The sequence below is a fragment of the Bradysia coprophila genome, unplaced genomic scaffold (assembly GCF_014529535.1).
Source record: "Bradysia coprophila strain Holo2 unplaced genomic scaffold, BU_Bcop_v1 contig_70, whole genome shotgun sequence".
In the NCBI taxonomy this organism is placed as follows: domain Eukaryota; kingdom Metazoa; phylum Arthropoda; class Insecta; order Diptera; family Sciaridae; genus Bradysia; species Bradysia coprophila.
The window spans coordinates 3,215,262-3,240,234 of record NW_023503941.1 but is presented as its reverse complement, the minus strand read 5'-3'; the positions used below and the strand labels follow the sequence as shown (position 1 = coordinate 3,240,234).

At 37.8% G+C, this 24,973-nt stretch overlaps 2 protein-coding genes across 2 annotated transcripts in view; one reads left to right on the top strand and one right to left on the bottom strand.

The window, feature by feature from the left end:
- LOC119083721 (protein N-terminal glutamine amidohydrolase) overlaps positions 1-24,973 on the top strand; it is a 63,021-nt gene that overhangs the window by 33,587 nt on the left and 4,461 nt on the right. The window contains exons 2-4 of the mRNA XM_037193517.1: positions 19,534-19,687; positions 24,295-24,443; positions 24,518-24,642. Coding sequence (XP_037049412.1) covers positions 19,534-19,687; positions 24,295-24,443; positions 24,518-24,642 — 428 coding nt within the window. The remainder of the gene's footprint in view (positions 1-19,533; positions 19,688-24,294; positions 24,444-24,517; positions 24,643-24,973) is intronic.
- On the bottom strand, positions 9,162-11,281 carry LOC119083666 (UDP-glucosyltransferase 2-like). The gene is made up of 2 exons (XM_037193451.1): positions 11,026-11,281; positions 9,162-10,681 (listed from the first exon to the last, which is right to left on the bottom strand). The coding sequence occupies exons 1-2, from the start codon at positions 11,191-11,193 to the stop codon at positions 9,173-9,175; spliced, it is 1,677 nt and encodes a 558-aa protein (XP_037049346.1). The 5' UTR covers positions 11,194-11,281; the 3' UTR covers positions 9,162-9,172.

Sequence of the window (24,973 nt, the reverse complement as noted above, 5' to 3'; positions counted from 1 at the left end):
GGTGGACATCCGACGTATAAGTGTCCGAAAGGTCATAACCCCGTTTCATTTAGCGTATTCAGTCCAGTGACGTCACAATGCATAAACATTACTCAAAGTACGTCTATTAAAGGAAGAACAACAATAATCTGCCTTGACAACCTACCAGGGGCTTTGTTTGCATATTCGGAGGCTGATGAGATCAAGGTGCGGTTGAATGAATTTTAACTGAGTATTTCGATGCGCTTTTGATATTTTTGGATATTATTAGTCAGCTCGAAGCCCTGACCAAGGTTCCACAAAATTTTTTGATTTTCATCCGCACCATCGGTGACATTGGTGCATAGTCCATCCTGTCTACAGAGAGAGTGGTGGAAAACTAGTTGTGGTTGCAATCGGTAGTGCCTGAAATTCTAATAACAATTGTACAAAAAATCGGTACCATAAGTGCAAGTGCAGAGACAAGCTAAAGTTGAAAAAATGTGATCCCAACAAAAATCTCTTCGAGAAAAGTGTGACGCAGTCTTTGAAGTACAATTTCTAAAATGAATGATATCGCTAGAGTTGACGCTTTCAGCTTCGTTATGCAAAAATTCAATTTTACACCCAATTTTAGTTCAAACAAGCTGGCTTAGGTTTTCTCATCATCTGCCAAATAATTTTTACCAAAAAAAATTTTGACTGGAAACAACCAAAATTTTACCAAAAAAATCTGCGTCGCATGTGGCAGATAAATTTTCTTGCTGGTCTGTTCCTGAACATTTGCCACTTTGCGACGCAGAGTAAAATTTTGGTTGTTTCCAGTCAAATTTTTTTTTGGTAAAAATTATTTGGCAGATGATGAGAAAAACTAAGCCAGCTTGTGTGAACTAATTGGGTGTAAAATTGAATTTTTGCGTAACGAAGCTGAAAGCGTCAACTCTAGCGATATCATTCATTTTAGAAATTGTACTTCAAAGACTGCGTCACACTTTTCTCGAAGAGATTTTTGTTGGGATATCAGTCGTTTTAGAAGTTTTTGAACACTGCTTTTTATAACAGTTTATAACAGAAATTCGGAAATTTGGCAAAATTCGAAAATTTGACGAAAATCAAAAATTTTGACGACAATCGAAAATTTGACGAAATTCGAAAATTTGACGAAATTCGAAAATTTGACGAAATTCGAAAATTTGACGAAAATCGAAAATTTGACGAAAATCGAAAATTTGACGAAATTCGAAAATTTGACGAAAATCGAAAATTTGACGAAAATCGAAAATTTGACGCAATTCGAAAATTTTACGAAATTCGAAAATTTGACGAAAATCGAAAATTTGACGAAATTCGAAAATTTTACGAAATTCGAAAATTTGACGAAATTCGAAAATTTGACGAAATTCGAAAATTTGACGAATTTCGAAAATTTGACGAAATTCGAAAATTTGACGAAGAAAGTAATTCTCTATCTGCCACCATTCAAGAAATATCTCCAAAACCCCAATTGACCCACCCATTTCCAACTTTCGACATTTTTCGCAAATGCCCTTCTTTTATACTCGTAAAACTCTGAGACTTTGCCGAAGAAAGTAACTCTCTATCTTTCATAACCCAAAAAAAATATTAGTCCTTTCATCCTACGCTCGAGTAGCTCAAAATTTGGTCACTCTAATCACTCTAGCTCAAACGAATCTGACCCGATTTTTTGTTCGAATCGTGTTACGAATACCTTTCATTTGATGGGTCGCACGCCTCTGGTTTCAATACAGCTAAGCTACAGCCGAAAACGCGTTCCCGACCCTCGAAAACCACACTCAGAAACCACTTCGAGGCCAATAAAACAAAATTCTGGTTTTTCCTGGGGTAGTGGCGTATCATATTTTCATTTTTATGCCCACCCTGAGGTTCCTGCAAAATTTCATGGAGATTGGCTGACTAGTTTCCGAGATCGACCGTCGATAGATAGACAGATATACAGATAGAAACATACAGAAAGATTGAAGATTGAAAGATTTTGATTGTTTGGAAAACGTTAATTTGGTGCATTTTCTATCAAAATGACCAACTTTAAAACGATGTATCTCCGGCAATTTTAAAGTTACATAGTCGAGTGATAGCTCGTTTTGCTTGTATTTGAAGCGCGAATAAGATAGAATAGGATTTGTGGTGATACAGGCCAAAGGAAAGAAACTTAAATTCTCGGCTATATATAGTTGCCGTGTCTCAAAAAAATTTCTTCGTTCTTTTTTTGGAAGTTAGACTGCGTCAAGTCCTCCGCTATCGCTCCGGACATGATTTTCAAACAGTCATAGAGGTGTGTATACTTGAGTGATGAAGCTAATAAATAGGTCTAGCAGTAGAGCAACATTTCCTCTACCAATGACCAAAAAATTATTTTTGGAGACCAACTACGTAGAGGCCGATAGTAGCTCAAAGTTTGTCCCTCATATTTGGTAAAATTTGCAAGTTTCAGAGGCACCTGAGACGCACCTATTAAAATATTTTGTAATTAAAATGGTAAATTTTGAAATGCGGGACGTCTCAGCTGTCCATCGACACCACACTTGCAATGACTCATGTAAACAGTGCCGATATGTTGCGTGAATATGTGAAATGTGTCCTTCCACGACGAAATTTTATGCGGATAGATGACACGTTTCCGTTGTATGAGTTAGTACAAACAATCCGATACGGTAGCTCTTATCACTAAAGCCCCAAAATTTGACATTTGCCTATTCAGTGTTCATTAGGGTGGTTTTTTTTTGCAAAAAATGTAAAGCTTCGTGGATTGCATGGTAAAATAAATATTTTGGCACTAAAAAAACGTCGAAGCCGCGAGGATTTAATTTTTTGAATTTTTTTGAGCTGGCGCAAATTCATCAAAGTTTCGTCAATTTGGTTTAAACTTTGATTTTTTTCGTAACCAAAAACGATCAGCAAAACGGTAGATGTATTTTTCTAACACGTCTTTGTGGCTAAGAAAATTTATGCTGCAAGATGGAAAAAATTGGTGTCGTTGTTCCCAAGATATGACAAAAAAGTGATATTTTTAGGCGACGGGAACAGGTTTTCGAGTGTGCTGTCTTGTAAACGGGTTGACGAACACTGGTAATTGCATTAAATGATAGTTTACAATCATACCTATCAGGGGAAAAAAGTTTGTGAAAATTGGTTCAGTTTAGCCGGAGAACTTGCCGAAGAACTGGGCTAAAATCTAGCTACTCGCCCGTAGAATGACTGATGACCATTTTCTTTGCTAATAAATTACGAAAAAATACAAAAATTCTCCATTTTCTTCATTTTATGAATCGAAATCGAAATTGTAAGTAAAAGTTAAAATATGCGAAAAGTTGGTCAGGTAGACGTCAAATTTGACTAATTTTTGGGGGTCTGCCAACGGTTTTTCGTGCGAATCTTATGAAGTATGGACTTAAGAGCATTGTTAAAGACAGGAAATGAAAGGTATTGACTCTACCAATCAGGGAAAAAAAGATTTTTAACAATTGTTTCAGTTAATCGTGAGATATAGGTCTCGCAGTGAGCATCATTCGAGCTACTCGGCTGTAGAATAATGGGTTACACGTTTCGAAAAACAATCAAGTTAGATGCTAAATATCAACATTTTCTTAATTTCTAAGCACAAGGAAGGCTCATGAGGGAATTATAGAAGCAAAGGAGTCGGAATAATTGAGAAATGCCACAGAATTAAATTTGGTGTTTCATGCTGTATATCAAGTTATATAATGACTTTTCAAATAACAGTTATTTCGACTATTTTGCCTCTAGAATTGATTATAGGCCTTATTTGGGATTAGAAATGAAACAAAGTGCTGATATTTAGCATCTAACTTGATTGTTTTTCGAAACGTGTAACCCATTATTCTACAGCCGAGTAGCTCGAATGATGCTCACTGCGAGACCTATATCTCACGATTAACTGAAACAATTGTTAAAAATCTTTTTTTCCCTGATTGGTAGAGTCAATACCTTTCATTTCCTGTCTTTAACAATGCTCTTAAGTCCATACTTCATAAGATTCGCACGAAAAACCGTTGGCAGACCCCCAAAAATGAGTCAAATTTGACGTCTACCTGACCAACTTTTCGCATATTTTAACTTTTACTTACAATTTCGATTTCGATTCATAAAATGAAGAAAATGGAGAATTTTTGTATTTTTTCGTAATTTATTAGCAAAGAAAATGGTCATCAGTCATTCTACGGGTGAGTAGCCAGATTTTAGCCCAGTTCTTCGGCAATATCTCCGGCTAAACTGAACCAATTTTCACAAACTTTTTTTTCCCTGATAGGTATGATTGTAAACTATCATTTAATGCAATTACCAGAGTTCGTCAACCCGTTTACAAGACAGCACTCTCGAAAACCTGTTCCCGTCGCCTAAAAATATCACTTTTTTGTCATATCTTGGGAACAACGACACCAATTTTTTCCATCTTGCAGCATAAATTTTCTTAGCCACAAAGACGTGTTAGAAAAATACATCTACCGTTTTGCTGATCGTTTTTGGTTACGAAAAAAATCAAAGTTTAAACCAAATTGACGAAACTTTGATGAATCTGCGCCAGCTCAAAAAAATTCAAAAAATTAAATCCTCGCGGCTTCGACGTTTTTTTAGTGCCAAAATATTTATTTTACCATGCAATCCACGAAGCTTTACATTTTTTGCAAAAAAACCCACCCTAGTTCATGCTAGGAGCCAGTGTTGTGTTTGCAAAATGTCAGGATTCGGCACATTTCAAGTGAATGCGTTAAGTTTTGCACTCTTACACTGGCTACTCAGTAACTCAGTCGAGTGGTGGAAAGCAGACGAGATAGCCACAATGTTATTGGACTACTTTGTCCACTGCATCCACATTTTGAGTCTGATTCTGAATTTGAGAAGTTTTTGGGGTCTTTTTCTCGTCATCTCACAAACTAAAGAAAATTGAAGGGATAAAGATGTTGTGCCGTTGTACTCTACATGCTATGCCAGGACCTGACCAGGTGCAAAATAGGGTTATTATTGTCACGTAAAGCGGGACATTTTTAAAGTCAAACTTACGTGTTTCGTGCTCTTAACGGACACAATTATATGAACGGGTTTTACTTTCCATTTTTTGAAATTGTAGTGGCTGTCGCGCTGTTTTCGAGACCCTCTGATGTGCCGTCACTGTTGAAGGCTTTACACCAAAAATAAAAATAATTAAAAATTCGATGGCGGGACATTTCTTCACGGTCAGCATCGTCAGGAACGATATTATCGTTTTCTAGACGATATTATCGTTCAAAAAACGATAGTATCGTTACTGGCGATATTGATCGTGCAGAAATGTCCCGCCATCGAAATATTCTCTAGAATTGAAAGACGAATGCAACGAGCTATCACTCATTGAAACCGGAGACCTTTTGTTCCTGAAGAAGGTAATACAAACACCTGAAGTTGTCGCATCATTGCCGATCGATTTATTTCAATCTTTTATTGGACAATTGTTTTCATAAGACTCAGAGATTGTACCAGTCCACATAATCATCGTCCCAATCGTCATTCGGGTCATCTGGCTCACAATGGTTGCACGTACATTATTCTTCGCTTGCCAAGAATTCCACCTGCAATAAATCGCTGTGCATTTGCAGAGATGGCAAAACTTTGTCACGGATTTTAATTCGAAGTTTCTCTGCGCTCGTTCGTCTTTGCAAAACTTCAGCCATTGAATCATAGAATGTTTGGTTGAACAAATGTGAATGAACTGTGTGGATGACAAACTCATTCAATTTTGAAGCTCCTTCGACGAATGTGTGAAGACTTGTGATTGCAACTGAGTTTGACGGACAATCGATCCACTTGAAACGGTCAAGTGAAACATTTTCCATTGCATTTAAGGCTGCCACAAATCGATCATCGATACCATCCAACTCAAAGACTTTCAACGACTTTAAATTGACAAAATCGCTGACATTACCATGATCTCTCTGATGATAGTCTCTTAGCTTCTCAAGACCGTCCATTTCTGATGCGACAGCAGCAATCAATTTAATTGCGCTCTCGCCGATGATGTCAACTGTCTTAATTTGTGGATTCAATTTCAGCAAAGCAATCACTGTTTCAGCATTTACTGCAGCGTCGTGGATGTATAGCTGCTCCAATTTCGGATAATTCTGCGCAATTTCGGAAACAAATTGATTGTAAGGTAGACCAGATACTCTCAATGCCTTAAGCTCATTACAACCAGAGAATAGTTCAACAGCATCACCGTCAAAGGCTCCTGCATTGGACAAGTTCAACGACTTGAGTGAAGAAAACAGGGGTTTGGCCGAGGCACATTTTAAATGTAGAAATAGGTGCACGTCCAATTCATCCAGAGTTCCAGCACAATATTTCGATATTGCGTCCATGTCAATCGGATAACATCTCATTCCAATGAAAATCCCCGCTGGATCATCTCTGATCTTCATCGATCTCGAAAGTACTCGACACATTTGGAAGCGCAACAAATCAGTGTATGATGGAAAAGACATTTTCAAACTGTCCAGGTAGCAGAACGTTTTATATCGGGCAGAAAATGCCATGATCGACACTCTCTTGAATTGTTGGCTCACATAGAATGTGTTGCACAGGTCGTCTAAGTCCAATCGGTTTAGTATTTGCAGTAAACAAAAATCGTTTAAAATGCTGCCAGTCAACGCTACCGTTTCTGCGTCGTCATTCTGAGCACTTGCATCTTGTTGTTTTGGTAAACACAGCCGCTTCGCTTTCGTCAATTCAATGTCACTCATTTCACAATTTTCTCTCAATCTGCTTTTAAAACTTTAATTTTTAGTCAGCTTGGCTTAACAACAGGGCCTATTTTAAGTAATTTTATTTACCAAAAATTACCAGACTTTACAATTACACGATCGCATAGATGCGCAAACCGCAAATGATTTCAACAGAACAACTGTATTGAATCGACTGTTAAGTCTCTTATATCTTGTTCATGCATAATGCATTATTGTCCAGTGCATATTACGATTAACAATGAGGCTGGACAAGAAAAAAGATGTTTACTGAAAAAATAATCAAATTCAAATATTTGGGACTGCTATTGACTCACCGATTTTAGGGGCTATCTACACGATTGCAGTTAATGTTCTAAAATTATGAAGAATGAATTTTACTGGACAAATAGCAGATAACTTGTCACAGATCCGATCAAACCCTATGGACACATATAGCGAACGAAAGACGGCGATAATATACATTAGGGGTAGGCCATTATCGTCCGTAAGGTTCGTAAGTAACGTCAATTGTTAGTCGAATATTTTTGTCGTCGTAGTAAATAGGACATCATGTCCGGAGCGATAGCGGAGGACTTGACGCAGTCTAACTTCCAAAAAAAGAACGAAGAAATTTTTTTGAGACGCGGCAACATTTCAGTTTCTGCCCTTTGGTTTATATCATCACAAAACATATTCTATCATATTCTCACTTCAAATACGAGCAAAACGAGCTATCACTCGACTATGTAGGTTTAAAATTGCCGGAGATACATCGTTTTGAAATTGGTCACTTTTCATACAAAATACACCAAATTGACTTTTCCCAAACAATCAAAATCTTTCAACTTACTCTGTATGTTTCTATCTGTCTATCTATATATCGACGGTCGATCTCGGAAACTAGTCAACCAATCTCCATGAAATTTTGCAGGAGGCTCAGGGTGGGCATAAAAATGAAAATGTGATACGCCATTACCCCAGGAAAAACCAGAATTTTGTTTTATTGGCCTCGAAGTGGTTTCTGAGTGTGGTTTTCGAGGGTCGGGAACGCGTTTTCGGCTGTAGCTTAGCTGTATTGAAACCTAGAGAGGCGTGCGAGCTAGAGTGATTAGAGTGACCAAATTTTGAGCTACTCGAGCGTAGGATGAAAGGACTAATATTTTTCGGCAAAGTCTCAGAGTTTTACGAGTAGAACAGAGGGGCATATGCAAAAAATGTCAAAAATTGGAAATGGGTGGGTCAATTAGGGTTTTAGAGCTATTTCTTGAATTGTTGCAGTTAGAGAGTTGCTTTCTTCGTCAAATTTTCAATTTTCGTCAAATTTTCGATTTTCGTCAAATTTTCGAATTTCGTTAAATTTTCGATTTTCGTCAATTTTCGATTTTCGTCAAATTTTCGATTTTCGTCAAATTTTCGAATTTCGTTAAATTTTCAAATTTCGTGAAATTTTCGATTTTCGTCAAATTTTCGATTTTCGTCAAATTTTCGATTTTCGTCAAATTTTCGATTTTCGTCAAATTTTCGAATTTCTGTTATAAACTGTTATAAAAAGCAGTGTTCTAAAACTTCTAAAACGACTGATATCCCAACAAAAATTTCTTCGAGAAAAGTGTGACGCAGTTTTTGTGGTACAATTTCTAAAATGAATGATATCGCTAGAGTTGACTGTTTCAACTTCGTTACGCAAAAATTATTTTTTACACCCAATTTTAGTTCAAACAAGCTGGCTTAGTTTTTCTCATCATCTGCCAAATAATTTTTACCAAAAAAAAATTGACTGGAAACAACAAAATTTTACCAAAAAAATCTGAAATTGTATTTCATTGCGTCACACTTTTCTCGAAGAGATTTTTGTTGGGATTTTGTATTTTGTGTGAGTAACCATACCCTGTTTGTTGGACCATATACTCAATTCCGAACCAAGCCTATAGATCCTACCAACCGTTTGTTAGGATGTCTTCGGCAGCTAATTATATTTCCGCCTAAAGTTAGACTCAGATATTTGTACAAAAGAACTCATAGTGAATGGGTTGCGTCATTCATGCCATTCTTCTGTGTACGGTTCGTGAATGGCATCAACTACTTCGCTCACGCCTATTGTCCTTTAATTCATAACAACGTTTATCAATGAAAGAGCAATAGGCGCGCAACTACTGGTAAATGTCCGGAAACTGATGCGCTCGCTCTAAGTGCGTTTTTCGTTGCAAGTAAACATCCATCTCGAATCAATCATCTCCGTTTTACAGTTTCAGTAGAATAAGTATCTAAATTCAACCAACGTTGTGTAGTAACCATAACGGTAACTGAAAGTAATATACACCTAGGCCCATCGTCTATTATGTGCGTTCATCTTAACGTGTTCCACAACTGTCCCCAAAACTCATCCCAAGAAGAACCTATTGAGACATCGGGATTTCTAAACTCGACGCAAGCGTCCGCATCATCGGAAAGTTCATTTTTTATTTACACCAAGCTTCATTGACGCGTATGGCACTTACAATGATATCCACAGCTATGAACTGATAGACCTTATCGACGTACAGAAATAAGCCCAAAATTACGATCAGCTTTGCGGCGGACATTCGCAACAACAAAAACCTTATCACATTGTAACCAACGACCACCAACAGCACCAAAAAGGCTACAACGTCTAACGAGTTCCGTTGAAAAAAGTTCATTTGAACTTGAGGCGTTTGCATGTGTGGCGCCCCACTGTGTCTCAGCACGTATTCCGTCCAATAGATAGCTGTGTCTAGGGCTGTTTGCGGCCGATCCCTGTACAGCTTTGACAATTCTTTCACTCTCATCGAATACGTTCGATTCGAGAGCATGGCATTTACGGCCGACGAGAATGAGTGGACGGTAATGTTGTCGTACGGTAAATGGATACTCCAACCCTCTTCAGCGATTTTGTTAGCATTCATGTGCTGGTCATAGATGAACGGAATTCCTAGAATTGGAACGCCATGGAACAGTGCCTCTGTGACACCGCCCAATCCACAATGCGAAACAAACAGACGAATATTGGGATGAGCCAGTATGTCGTCTTGCGGCATCCATTTCACCATCAGCACATTGTTGGATTTATTTCTCGGTATTTCATCGCCTTCCCATTTCCAAATGACGCTCTGTTGCAGTCCAGCGAAAACCTGCAGGATGGCTTCCAGTTTCTCCGACGCAAAATCCGTACTGTTAACGTTTGTGCCCAAACTGAATAGAATAGCACCGTGGTCGGTTGCGTTCCGCAAAAATTCGTCAATTGTTGGGGGCAGTGGGTCGGGTTGATTTTTGATTTGAATGCCTCCGATTTCAATCAAATTCGGAACATTCGGACGTATCGCGCCTTGTGAAAAGTGATGTCCAACGAACACTAGCGACACATTTCGTTTCACGTCGCTGTAAGACGGGTAGTTTTGTGCGACAGGAAAATGTTGATTGTAATACGGTCGCAGAACGAAATGGTCGTACAGTTCGATCATGACAAATTCAACGATGTGCTCCCACCAGAACGAAAGTCTTTTCCGAAACGTAATTTCCGTTTGACGATGAACAATCGCCGACGCTTGGTTGCTTTCGATTGCCGTCGGACTAGCCACCAAATCTCGAATAGTTTTGGTTGTCGCCACCGTGTGGAGTACAATGGACGGACACTTAAAGTGGGCTGCAATGCCGAGCAGGAAATCATTGTATGTCCATCCCAATATGAATAAATCGAATTTCTGTCCGCTGTTCAGCAAAGACCGGGTCACTGGATCCTCTAATGCGTCGTGAGCAGATTGGGCATTTATTTTGAGCGAAGTTATGGCATCGGAAAGTGTGCTGCCTTGCGGGTCGGAATTTTTAATTTTTGCTGACAATTCGCTCCGGAAGTCCTTCAGGAAAACATTTTTTTCGGTCAAATGGAGCTCGTGGAAATTTGGCATTGTTTTGATGGTCGGTTTGGTGGAACACATTGAAACCAGCGTGACCTGAAAAACAAACGAAACGATAAAGCTACATCACTGGCCTTGCATGGGTTGAAATTATTTATTTCCATTTCACTTATGATTCACTAAAAGTGTGCACGCGGAAAAGTATGACTCTCAGTTCGAAGCAGTCACAAACAACTGCAGACGATAGAAAGTCTTTCAGACTTCACACTCGCATAGAAACACTTCCCAATATCAAGGGTCGTTGAGATCTCCCTTCTGTATATGATTCACGATTCAATCAATGAAGTGCCGTGGAAATGGAATCAGTCAACGTTCATGCACAAACGACTAGACGAACCAATGTGTCGTCACATCTATGCATCGATCAAGAATTTACTTACATTGTGACCACGATTCACCAAAGCTTTCAACAGCGTCTTCTGTATAATGCAATGGGATGGACTGTGGTCCGTAATAAATGCCAAAATATTTGCTGAATAACTTTGATGGCTGCCCAAAACCCACGCCATCACAGCCCAAAATACCAGATTGAACGATTTGATTTTCATTTTGTTCACAAATGAAAACGTTTGGACGAGTACCGCAATGGTCGAATGAGTACACCCAATGCTCGTGAACGAGCACAAAGATATGTACTAAAATGCAATTAAAACCGAAATGCATTCAAATGGATTCTTTACAAACATTTTCGGCATTTTACCTATCATCAGGTACGAACAGGTTTAATTAATTTCCAACCGAATATTTTCGATACGGAGAAGTGTACAGTAGCAATTGGTGAAATCAATAACATTAGAGTAATTATACCGTATGCATTATCTCTCGGTCGTTGGTACACCCAAAAAAATATGAGCGAAATTCTACTACTCCTAACTATCATGGCTTTACGTAGGTTAGTAAGATGCCGCGTGACTCTCAGTTATCTCGTCAAAGTACAGATTACAAATTTTACGAAATCCGATTACGATTTCGTCCCAATTTCGTAAACAAGATTTATTACGGGCAAACCATTATGGTGCGTAACGTTTCGAAGTATGGTAATTTCGTGAACTTTTGACATTTCTATCAAATATTTTATGTCAAAAGTCTTCGAATTCTCCATACTCACGAACTTATACAATCCCAGGTTCAGTTGATTCAAAATACTCGTCCTGGTAGCTCAATCGGACTCACGCTCTATATGTCAAAGGTTCGACTCCAGACATAGTTCAGTTCACAGGGTTCTTCCTAATCGTAAATGATTAGTCTCTACTGTTAGTTAACATTGGTCAACTCTATCGACCGTAATAGGTCTCTAAAAAAACGAATATTCTGAACACAGTTCTCATTCGTCACATACATAAATCACAATCATGATTCTAAGATGTCAACTACTAGCGACACCTATGTTCTAATAGATCAATCATACGATTGTAAATTCTCTCTAAATTATGGATATGCACAAACGACCCATTTCTGGATTAGGTGCTTGGAAAGCAACGACTTTCCTGCCCATCTTATCCTATCCTACCCTCAATTGGGTTTCATTCTCCGATATGAAAATCTACTTTTTTCTCAGTGACTAACCATCATCGGTAACCTTGTGTTAAGTATCAATCATACGATGTACGCGTGCTGCATTTACAAGTTTCATGTAATTAGTAGAAATTGCATACCGAACTGGATTCTCTGCTCATTCACTATTCTGTCACGTGGAGAGGAATATTTTCCTTCCTTCCGGTTTTAGTTAAAGAGATGGGTTACGTTTCAGTTGAGCAAGCAATCAAAATGCAAATCAGATTAGATAAACAAAACGATGAGCAAAAATCGCGAAGATATTGGCCTAGGGTTTCCCTAGTAGGGAAACGGGTTTTGCCAACGTTTGCACTGATTGCAATTAGTTGGGTTAAAAGATGTGTCGAAGTGGTGGTAGTGAAGACGAATTTGATTGAGAAATTGCGATTTTCACTTAGACATGAAACTTGGAAATTAAAACTTCTCCATACAGCATGTATGCCGAGTCTACTTATAAATCCAGCTACACCTAACGACGCGAAGGATTCAAATTTTATCTTTTGTTCTTCTGTCAAGTTTGATAATATGACAAACGAACAATTCGTGTTGCTGTGTGTAGCCACAGCAAGTTTAAAGAGCACCTGCAGTGACTTAGTGACAATGTAAATTTGACAGACCTGTTGCACTCTTCTTGTCAATCTTCTTGTACTGTTTTGAAATGACAACGAAGATTGGTAACACGAGTGGAACACCCTTAATTCATCGTCTCTCATATCCCTGGCTAGTCCCATATGTTACTGGCCAGTTAAAGAGCTACGTATAGTGTCAAAATTGACACTACAACAAAAGAATTTTGTCAATTTTGACACTATACGTCGCCCATACGTCGTTCTCTCAGAGAGATGCTAATATGACGGCTGGGACGCCGTTTCGACGGATAGAGGGAATTTGTCCATCATTTCTGAAAAAAATTGAACCGTATGCGACCAGCTGTCAAATTGAAAAAGACATAACCACAGATTTTTTTAAATACTTCCAGCATCACCAATTTTAATGAAATAAATTGCTAACATGATCCTTGTGGGATCAGAATGAACGTCAGACCATTTATTTATAAATAGGCATGTTCACTAAAAAATATCATCAATCGATGATAAAATTTCAAAATAATCGATACAATATCAATCGAATGTTTTATCGATAATCGATATTCAAAGACAATAATCGATTATCGACAATTAATTATCGATTGTCGATAAAACATTCGATTGATATTTGTCAATTACTGAAGCTCGGAACCATCCGTTTTTTAACAAAAATATTAGATTGACACCCAAACAAACTAATTTGGTTAGAAAGCAACCTTAAAGAGCCAGTGGAGGTAAGCTTTGGCCGGCTTTAATTTACTAAAACAATTTCATCTTAATCCTTTTTATCGATACTTATCCGATTATCAACAATCAAATATCGATTATCGATAAAACGTTCGATTGATATTGACTTTTGAAAAATATCGATAATCGATTTCCAAGAAATAATCGATATTTTATCAATCGAATGAATTATCGAACATGCCTATTTATAAATCAGATTCAGTATTCGTACACTATTTCCGAATTGAAAAAAGCAATTTTGGAGACCAATTTTTGAACGCGTATATCTCAGATAATACGAAAGTACCTTGCAAATAAAACCCTTTACGTTAATTTTGACACCGATGCAAACGTATTTCCATATTCTGCTTCTCGAATCATTGTAGTCAAAAATTAATTATTTTGTAAACAACCGACCAATTTTGGAAAAAGTCAGCCATTTTTGACATTTCATTCGTTATATGAAAAAGGCTGACAAATTCCCTCTATCCGTCGAAACGGCGTCCCAGCCGTTATCTTAACATCTCTCTGCGTTCTCTAAATCCACAGTTAAGGTTGGATCCCTTCACAGGTCATCATTTCTCCCGGTCTCCGGTATCGATCCATTGCTTTTCTTCTTCTCTTTGCCTTGCTTTAAATTTAAATTCAAACGGTGCCCGTACGACCGGTTCCACCACATTCATATGCTCATTTTTTTCCAGTTCGCAAACTGTCGATGATGACAAATCTAGTGTCTCTGTCGTAATTATGTCATCCACCCCATTCCATATTATGTTCACATTTCAACACCGAAAATTCAGTCAACGTGTCGCGCTTTTCTTTACCATCACGATTCTAATGTAACGAAATTTTCGTTCCACAAAATAAACAGAGATTCTAATGGCGAAATATTGAAGGGAACATAACACACTGTTACATACCGTTATGATGCCATCAGTATAGCAAATTTTATTGTATGTTCGGTTCATGACATCATTTTGTGTGTATGAACATTGAACACACAGACGGAATGGATGTAATATGCTAGAAAATGCCGTGAGACGTACTCATATATTACACGATGCATGGAATCGGTTCGTCAGATAATTTCTGTACTTTTCACATTGTGTAACTGGAATAAAGAGCGAGCGTTACTCGCAGCAATCCATCATCTTTAAAAACCAAATTTACAGAAAAAAGTACGCACCCTACATCTTCCATCTACTGCTGAAGTCTATAGCAGGCAATGTGTTGCAGGCATGAGCGCCGCCGAAAATAAGCCGCCAATCAAGCCGCCGCCGGCCATTTTTCAGCAAGCCGCGCGCAGCCGAGCCGGTGCCAAAAACACGGCTCAAGCCGGCTTGAAACGGCTGGAAAATGAAATAAAGATTTCGAAATGTGAATGGGTGAAATAATTTTGAAAACCGAGATTCCTGTTGATCCTAAGCAGCTCAAGTACTTTTTGATTTTTTTTTTCAAAATTAAGAAAATTTTTAAAATTTTCTTGAATTTTCATGAATTTTCCAGAATGGTATATTACGTCCTCGCTTCTAAGTTTGTTGTTTTGGCAAGTATGACCTTTGCGGAACGAGCCGAAGGCGCACAATCAGTTAATTCACAAATTTGAGAAAACTTTATCGATCTTTGCGAATTTTCTCGATTTTTTTTTTCTTTTCAATTTTTACTTGATTTTCGTGAGCTTTCGATTTCTTCTCGAAAACCATTTTCTTAATGAGTTAAATGAGTGTACTGGAGCATGATTTTCCATTTAGTTCAAGTTTTGAGGCAATAAAACTTGACGCGTTAGTGAACCTTAGACTTAGAGACTTGCTTGTAACAAGACCAGTTCCACTTGCACTTTGAACAACCTAATCTACCTTCATTTTCGCTTTCCGTACAATTTCATTTTCATGCTTACAAGTTCATTTTCCATGAATTTATCTAAACGTTTTTATTTTGAAAAAAAGTTAAAAGGAACCTCCAGCCGAGCCGTTTTAAGCTCAAGCCGATTTTTTCGCCGCCGCCGAGAAATTTTTTTCGGCTAGCCGCCGCCGAGGTTTCTCCGTCGGCGCTCATGCCTGATGTGTTGTGGTCATCAGTCCCAATATATTGTTGATTGCAAAACTGAATAATAAAACACGCGAAACAAAATGAAAAAAAGGAAATTCAAACTAACGAAAGAACAGTGAAAATAGAGTGATTCCACATCGTTTCGTTTAGCTGTTAGGAATTGTTCCGAAAATTTGCTGTTGAATGAATCTCTGCGGGCCTAGATACTTAAACATCATTTTGTTCGACAACCATTTTTCAGATGTAATTTCTGCAGATGGCTGTCTCCGACGTATGCCAAATGTTCTAAATGTCAAATTTGACACTAGAATAAAAGAAATTCGATAAGTACGCCGCTGTGTGTAAGGCCACTTATAATAAGGCTGTCGATACAAATGAAACGAAAATTCTATCCATCCCGACATGTAAATAATGTGGTGGCCTACAATACAGTAGTAGATTACGTAATAGGTCCTTTTCCAGCTGTCAGATATGACCTAAAATACTGAATTATCAAAATGCTCTGCACGAAGTTAAACGTCAATCAATGGAGGTTAAAGAGAACGTAACGAAAGCTTATGTGGGGTTACATTGACGAGTGTTGCTTCCATTTCTTGTTGAAATTCGTGAAACCATCCGAAGTCTAGTTAGACTAAAAGAACAATAGATTATCTTCAAGTACGTTTGAAATGCCAGAAACGTGAAGAACTGCCATCAGCGTTAAAAAATCAAATACAAATGAATGAATTAATCAACGAAACTAAAGTGAGGTTATGTTTCAAGTCATTGTAACGTGTAATTGATCTGATTGGCTACGTACTTTAATTTATCTGCAGAGTGTTTTCAGGCGATGCATCCGACTCAATCACAACACTATGGGTTCAATACTATTGAGATGTGAACAAGTGCTATGCTCTAAAGATTTCGGAGATTGTGTGTGCGAACCCTCTACCTCCCTCTAGTAAATAAAGTAATTTCGAGTCGTTGTTACAGTCTAAAATTAAATTTTACTCGATAGTCTTGGCATCATACACCAAAATAAAAAGCTAACGTAATCCAATATAACTGGAAACGACGGCACTGATGCCCCCCAACCAAGAGTCTATTTTGCTTCTGACAGTATATTATCATTCCGTCGGAAGTTCCTACCATCTCTGTACGTACGTTTTATGTCTTCCTAACGCATTTAAATATTTTTATGGAAACATTGCGTAATATATTCGTTTTTGTGACAATGTTATATTTAAACGAGCCATATAGTCTCAGCGTATACTTAACACATTTTCTTCTCGAATATCTTATGTAACACGTGATGCTTCCCGACTGTCGAATATTATGTAAGGAATGTCTTGTGTATACACGTGTCATGATTGTGGGAAGGTGTAGTAAATGATCATCGGCTAATCAGCATCGACATTTTTCCATTTTAGACCAGTGTAAACGAGGTATCACACAAACGTATTAACAAAATCTTATTTTCGTTGAAATTCATTCGTCAACGAATCGATTTTGATATTTAAATTGTGATTATTTCATTGGACAGTTTGATGCGTATCTAACTGTGTCATATCAAAGAAGACATTGACAACGGAGTGACTAACCTCTAGTCATACCTTTGTCCATGCACACATTTAGCGAATCACTAATGAAATGAAACACATGCGGGTGGGTGAAGAGGCTATCATTAGTCTGGCTTAACTCGTCAAAGTAAAATTGTTTAGCGGGAACATGAAGTCCGAGAAATTTCTTGTATCTCAGACCGGGGCTTTTTTAAGAGAGTCACATTCCATAATTTCTCCATCATGCACTGCCGATTTCTCTAAAATGACAAAGGATCGAAATGTGTCCGTTGTTCTTAGCAAGGTTATATATGAAGAGGTTAAGCCGATTAACATTATTTCACCGGACCGTATCGCAAACAAACATAACGGTTATGGGTAACTCTAACTACATTTCAGTACGACATTTCAACTGAACTGAAAATTAAAGTAAATTTCAGTGGTTTTAGCGATAACGGCCCGAACTATTGGCGTAACCTCCTCATATACAATCTTGGTTCTTATGGTCTTTTTAGTCGTATACTTTTGAGCTAAGCATTCAGATTAGGATAAGATTTGTGACAGTTGGGATCAAAAGTCGGTCTACACTGTCAACGTGACGTTTTAAACTTCGAAGTAGTCACAGAATCGTTGATTTTCCTTTTATACAATAAGCAGCTAATGGGAGCTTTGACAGAAAATGTATGGACTATCTGTCATTATTTAACTGCTAGCAAAAAAATTGATAGAAAGTCCTTACATTTTCTGTCAAAATTTTTTTCACGGCTGGCCGAAGACTTAGTTTATGTCGATCAGGCATGAGCGCCGACGGAGAAACCTCGGCGGCGGCTAGCCGAAAAAAAATTTCTCGGCGGCGGCGAAAAAGTCGGCTTGAGCCGGCTTAAAACGGCTCGGCTGGAGGTTCCTTTTAACTTTTTTTCAAAATAAAAACGTTTAGATAAATTCATGGAAAATGAACTAGTAAGCATGAAAATGAAATTGTACGGAAAGCGAAAATGTAGGTAGATTAGGTTGTTCAAAGTGCAAGTGGAACTGGTCTTGTTACAAGCAAGTCTCTAAGTCTAAGGTTCACTAACGCGTCAAGTTTTATTGCCTCAAAACTTGAACTAAATGGAAAATCATGCTCCAGTACACTCATTTAACTCATTAGGAAAATGGTTTTCGAGAAGAAATCGAAAGCTCACGAGAATCAAGTAAAAATTGAAAAGAAAAAAAATCGAGGAAATTCGCAAAGATCGATAAAGTTTTCTCAAATTTGTGAATTAACTGATTGTGCGCCTTCGGCTCGTTCCGCAAAGGTCATACTTGCCAAAACAACAAACTTAGAAGCGAGGACGTAATATACCATTCTGGAAAATTCATGAAAATTCAAGAAAATTTTCAAAATTTTCTTAATTTTGAAAAAAAAAAATTCAAAAAGTACTTGAGCTGCTTAGGATCAACAGGAATCTCGGTTTTCAAAATTATTTCACCCATTCACCTTTCGAAATCTTTATTTCATTTTCCAGCCGTTTCAAGCCGGCTTGAGCCGTGTTTTTGGCACCGGCTCGGCTGCGGCGCGGCTTGCTCAAAAATGGCCGGCGGCGGCTTGATCGGCGGCTTATTTTCGGCGGCGCTCATGCCTGATGTCGATCTCACTAATATAATTGAGGAAAAATAAACGATTATGTGACTAGTATATTCGCATTACTTATTTTCGTTTGACGTTTAAAACGTCACTTTGATACAGATTAAATAACCCGACTTTGGGCCCTAACAGTCACATTTACCAGACACTAGAATTCCGGAAATTTTGAGAATTTTCGGGAATTTGAATTCCCTAAAATAGGCCTTCCTCTCCGATACACACACGCAACTTAAGAACTTTTTGAATTGCTTTTCTCCTTCACTCTTCACGACCTAAATTCGTTGAGTAAATAAGTAACCTCAAAGTCAATATCGCTATATCGGATATGGATTCAATTGTGGTTTTGACTATATATCGAATAAGAGACCGCAAATATGGAACGCAGTCTCATTTTCTATAAGTTAATTCATCGATTTTTAAAGTTATAATTAATGCGAACAGCAAACGTACGTGGTGGGCTCATAACACACACATCGCTTCCCATCCATCTAAATATAAATACATTCACGCTAAACCAGCCAGATTTTAATCACAAGCTAGTAGGTATATACATATATGCATGTACCCATGCACCAGTCTCCCTTGCATACAAAAATAATTATTATGCAAAATTTCTGCTATCAGTAAATTATGCTAATATCAGTGTGAGTCCTCCCGCTTGCAACTTGCGATGGAGTGGAGAGTGTGGGGTGTAGCCCGTCTAATAATAAACAAAATTGAAATGCCGTCGCTCTGTATATGATTTAATGCAGAGAGAATTAAAGCGTAACATTTCATGTGGATTTTTTTTTTCGTTTCTATTTGCAGTGAAGAAAATGTATGGAAATTATGCGAGCAAGTGAAGAAAACACGTCCAACCGAACTAGCAAAATGTTATGCCGTTTTTGTATCAAATGAAGGACGAACGGTGCCATTATGGAGACAAAAAGCTGGACGTGGCGATGACAAAGTCGTTATATGGGTGAGTTAAGATTACACATTTCATTTTCTCATATGAAGGTTGGTGTACCATGTGTGTATAGATCTGTGCATTCGTTTTTATATTGAAACGTAGCACAGGTATAAATGATCGGATAATGTTGTCTGAAATATATGAGGGTTGTGATTCGGATGAATGTATGCGATGTGTGTGAGTGTGCCGTTGCTGCAGAACAGTAGAAAAAAATGAGTGGAAACATTGATGCGAGACATGTATATAATTTTGCGAACGTTTTTTTTATTTTTATTTATTATCATATCATGTGTCTTTGATGTTTTCCTTAAAGCGAGACGCTCGGAATAATAATGGGGGTAGCTTTATTTTCCGGAGTAATTTTTTTTTTCGCAAGAAATTTTCTTTTACGAGTTTATCTCATTGTATATGTGTCATGTGTAAGCAGGACCGTATTTGTCAGGTTATGGGCTGAGGGCGCCGATTCTTGTGAATTGAAGAATTTGTAACTTGACAGGTGTCATTTAAATACTAAGAGTGGTCCATACGATGCGTAAGTTTTAAGGTGACGACTGTCAAGTTACGAATTATTAAACTCACGAGAATCGGTGCACTGTCCTGAGAAAATGAGCTGTTAAATGGTATAAAGATGTGATAGTAACGAGAGCGGTAAATTTTTTCTTCATTTGAATTTCCTGCTTTGTAATCATACGAGAATTTCGAGAATTCGTAAAACTTAAGCCGAGGGGCAAATATTCATAGAAAATGCTTTCAGTCAAAAGAAAAAAATGATTTTCATTAAACTTTTACGAAAGAAAATCCTCTATAAATCATAGTAAATTCTCAAGAAAGTCCACAAAATCATTTAAAGTCATTTTCAAAGACTCACGAAAATCAAATCAAATTAAGAAAATCGATGAAATTTGAAAAAAATTCTTTGAAAATCCATTCAGAATCAGTAGAAATCCTTGGAAAATCCTCAGAGGATTATCTGTCTGAAAATCATTTGTCAACGAAATTTACAAATGTCTGCCGCTCGACTACAGCTGTGAAAATGAAGCTTTGACAGAAAATGTATGGACTTTCTGTCACTTTATTCGCTAGTAGTGAAATAATGACAGGCAGTCCATACATTTTCTGTCAAAGTTTCATGTGACGGCTGACTTAAGGTGTTTTCAGTCTAAAAAAAATTCATCCGTTTAGAAGAAAAATTCATCCGTTTACAACAAATGTTCATCCGTTTACGTAAACTCCGCCTACATTCTATTGGTTGAACACATCTGTCAAGTACAGGGATGAACTAAACGGACGACTCTGAATCGGGCTTTAGCTTTAAGACGAAATCCAAGCAAGGGAGGAAAAAAATATTTCGATTTGACATCTGTGAAAATGATGTAAACAATGCAAGAAATGTCACACATTTCCATGCAGTTTACATTGTGTTGGCTAATTTTCTTTTATAAATCAGGTTCACACTACAGTCTTTAACATTTCAAATGTCTCACTGTCATTTTTTTCAAAGAATGTCATTGTGAATTCGCAATGACACAATGAAATTCTCAGAAAAATTTGACAGTGAGACATTTGAAATGTCAAAGACTGTACTGTTATTACGTAGACTTCGTGTAAACTCTTGTGTTTCCACAATCAAAAGCTGCCATGGAACCTATACTATGGAAACTACAGTTTACAGCCTTGGTTGCACCTGCTACGTTTGTCTGGAATCGAATTCACCTCACTAGCTGCAACTTAACGCAAACAAGTGTAGTTGATGTGATGACACGGTGATTTTTTTATATAAAAATCATCGGCAAAGATGATCTACGTAACCACCCCCAAAATTTATTGGCGCCAATTGTTTCCATCAAGGCTATTAGCAGTTGGTCTGCTCTGCGGTTCAAGAATAACAAGAATTTCAATTAGCTTTTTCGAGCGCTAAGACCCCCATTTTCCCAGGACTCTGAAAACGATTAGTCGGCCCTGCCTTTAAGAAAAACATGTACACAGCCTAGTTCACTCATTCTCTTTCTCGCATCCTTTCAATTTCGATGTAAATGTGTAATGCGTACTTTCCCAATTTTTTTTAACTGTAATTACGTTGTATCGTGTTGACACGTGCCTGTGAATTGAAATCACTTGTGATGTTAGTCAGAAGCTGAGAATGGGATATTTTTCGTATGAATAAAACGTAGACAAAGAAATGTTTGGCTTTGGTTCTACATACATACACACATAAAATAGGCGTTATTGGGTGACGTTAGGTATTGTGTAAGAAATTGGAACGTCGTCGCGGGTACTCAATTTTTTTAAAATTTCGTTGAACGAGTACAATTCTCTTTTAATAGTAGACATCTGTGCATCCATTGCATTTTTGGTTAATGACGCCGGTTACGAGCTATCTAGAACAGAAGATTACTTTTATTAGCATAAACTAAAATAAGTTGCGTTCGTAACCAGTGTCGTTTCTATATGACTTTTGAAAGAGCCACACAAACAGAGAGATGGTAGTATGGCGACTGGGACGTCGCGGCGACAGTAGAGGTCACGAATGAAATGTCAAAATGTCGAAATTGGTCGGTTGTTTACAAAATAATTGATTTTTCTAACAATGGTTCGAGCCCAAAATTATGGGAATAGTCGAAGCGACGTCCCAGTCGCCATATTATAGTCTATCTGCACACAAATGATACTAAAATTTAGGGACCGGCTGTTCACTTTGAGCATAAAACTGTTTGTCATGCTTGAATGTTGTTAAGGTTTTGAACACGAAGCTGGCGCTCCTCAGGAGGAGCCAACAATTTTCCTGAATAAATAGTTTCCTCGTCTTCAGCGTTCCCCCTTGGAACTGATGACGAATTTTAATGGATGCTATTTTCTGTCACGTATACGCTGACGTGTTAAGCAAAAATAGCGCGCATTTTGAATTCCATTATAAAAGTGGAAGATTTCAATGGAATACAAAACAAACTAAAAGTTCAAGAAAGCTCTTCGAAAGCAGAGGCACAAATGCGACACGTTATTTTGGGTTAACATGGCAGTTCGTATTTCGAAAGCTTGGATGTTGGTCTCCTTTCTCTATTTAAGCTATTTATTCCATCCGAATCCGAATAATTCTCGAAAGCTCTTCTGCTGACCCTGATACTATAAATCTAGATGTACACAGTGAATACACACCTGCCATATTTCTCAGTCCGCAATTAATTATCTGAAATATTATTTACATTCGCACGCACCTAAAACGCTAGTGATTTTTATAGATATCTGTTGATGAAAGGCAATATTAATGCCCTAGAGCAACCGTATCCCTTTAATCTTTCATGCGATTTCTCGCCTTAGAAATAATATCTCCATCAAAAGCCCTTCTCCAACTCTGTCTTTCTCTTCTCTACCTGTTTCTCATCGTAAATTAAATAAACTGAGTGAAACATAAAACTGGAATTTGATTTAATGTTCGTGTGTTTATCACCTAATGACCTATTTAATACATAACGCTTCGACAACGTAATGTATTCGTTTATGTGCATAGACATTATGGCACATTAGACCATATATAAAATGTACTTGACACCTTAACCTCGCGTTGCTAACCATTTCATTTACGACTAACCGTGATGACCATTAACGAAAATTTATTTTAGTCAGACAAAGTCATACGTTTGCTAATAGCTTCATTTAAAAACATTGACAATGTAGCATTTAGGTTGTTTTGACGGAGAAAATTTCTGAAAATTTTGTGGGGGAAATGTGAATATGGGTAGAGTACAGCGAAATGGATAGTGAACATTGGCAGTTGTCACTCAACAAAAAACCACTGCTGTACGCGCCCTTGAACGAAGAACTTGTGAGAAGTGTCAAATGTTTAAATAAAATTTGACACTTGACACATTCACCCCGTCATATTGTGAAAGGAGAGAAAGCAATGGTATGGTGTTCATTAAAACTTGATAAACTGGGTACTAATTGCAGAAATTGCAATATTCAAAACGTCCTTCCTTCACACATTTTTCCATAAGTGACGCACTGCAAGCATGAGTGATCGTAGTGACAGCTGTCAAGTAGAGTTCTATTTTGTGTACGAAATGTTTTTCCAAATTTTTTTACAGTGCCAAAATTTCTACCACACACAGTACTCTATTTATGGTACTACTCATGCTTGGTGTGCGATGCCATAACACATAAACTTTGACAATAAGTCAGGGATATACTTTATGAACGCAGTCAAAGTCATGAGCTGTACTTGATCACTTGGCCACTTTAGTCTTACTACTAAAGAGATCTAATTCAAAAATTTTCTTTTGTTCTTCTGTCAACTTTGACAGCATAACAAAAGATAAGTTTGAATTAGGTCTCCTTCGCGTCGCTATTTGTGGATATGTTATCCGTTATGACCAGTCAGTGCCGCCTTTTCCATATGGGCCAAATGGGCAAATGCCCGTAGCGCCCGAAGTGGAGCATAAGAAAATGGCGCCCTAAGTCCTTAAAAAAAATTTAGCTTTACTAAATTGGCGCCTATTTTTCCAATTGCCCGATGGCGCCCAAGAGCTAAAAGCGGCACTGTAGACCAGTGACCCTAGAGTTAGACGCAATTCTTCGATGATTGTCTGGTGATTAACGCATTTGAACTGTTCCATTTACAGGACTACCACGTATTTTTTATGCACAATCCAACACCAAATCGATGTCTTATATTTGACTTAGATACAACGTTACCATTTCCCACATATTTTCATAAGTACGTTACCGAGACCTTTCGATCAGATTTGGCACTACGACCAGAACATCATAGGTAATTCGAAACGGACGATCTACCACGATCGTTAATTGTAAACCGGCACTGAAAAATCCCATTTGGTTTTGAAGATTTTTTAGGGTAATATCAGCTGAAACATATTTGGCTGAGTTTTCATCGGATCGAAGACATATGCGGCGGCCAGACGATACGTGGATAAAGCCTCCGCCACCATATGCACCAATTCAAACACATGGTAATTATTACGAAAGCTTTCATTTTGTCGTTTATTATCTGTTTCTACTAGGAGAGATTCGCATGAGTCGTAGACACGTCGGCCAAACTAATCGGGATCGGGTTTGGGGGAACCTGTTTCAATTCAAGATTTCAGTTTCTACCCGAACTTAACATGAACCAGAAATTTTAGATTTCGGAGTCAATCCGAACCTGAACTTTTACTTTCGGATTTGACCCGAACCTGAAGGTGAGGTTCGGGTCAAACCTGAAAGTGTGAGTTGAGATTCGGGTCGAATCCATTTAAGTTCGGGCTCGGTTCGGGTTGAACCTGAAATCGAAAATTTCAGGTT

Coding starts and splice junctions, on each gene's coding strand:
- LOC119083666 (XM_037193451.1), bottom strand. CDS start 11,193: ATGAAAATCAAATCGTTCAATCTGGTATTTTGGGCTGTGATGGCGTGG. Junction 10,682..11,025: donor TGGTGAATCGTGGTCACAAT/GTAAGTAAATTC, acceptor TTTGTTTTTCAG/GTCACGCTGGTTTCAATGTG.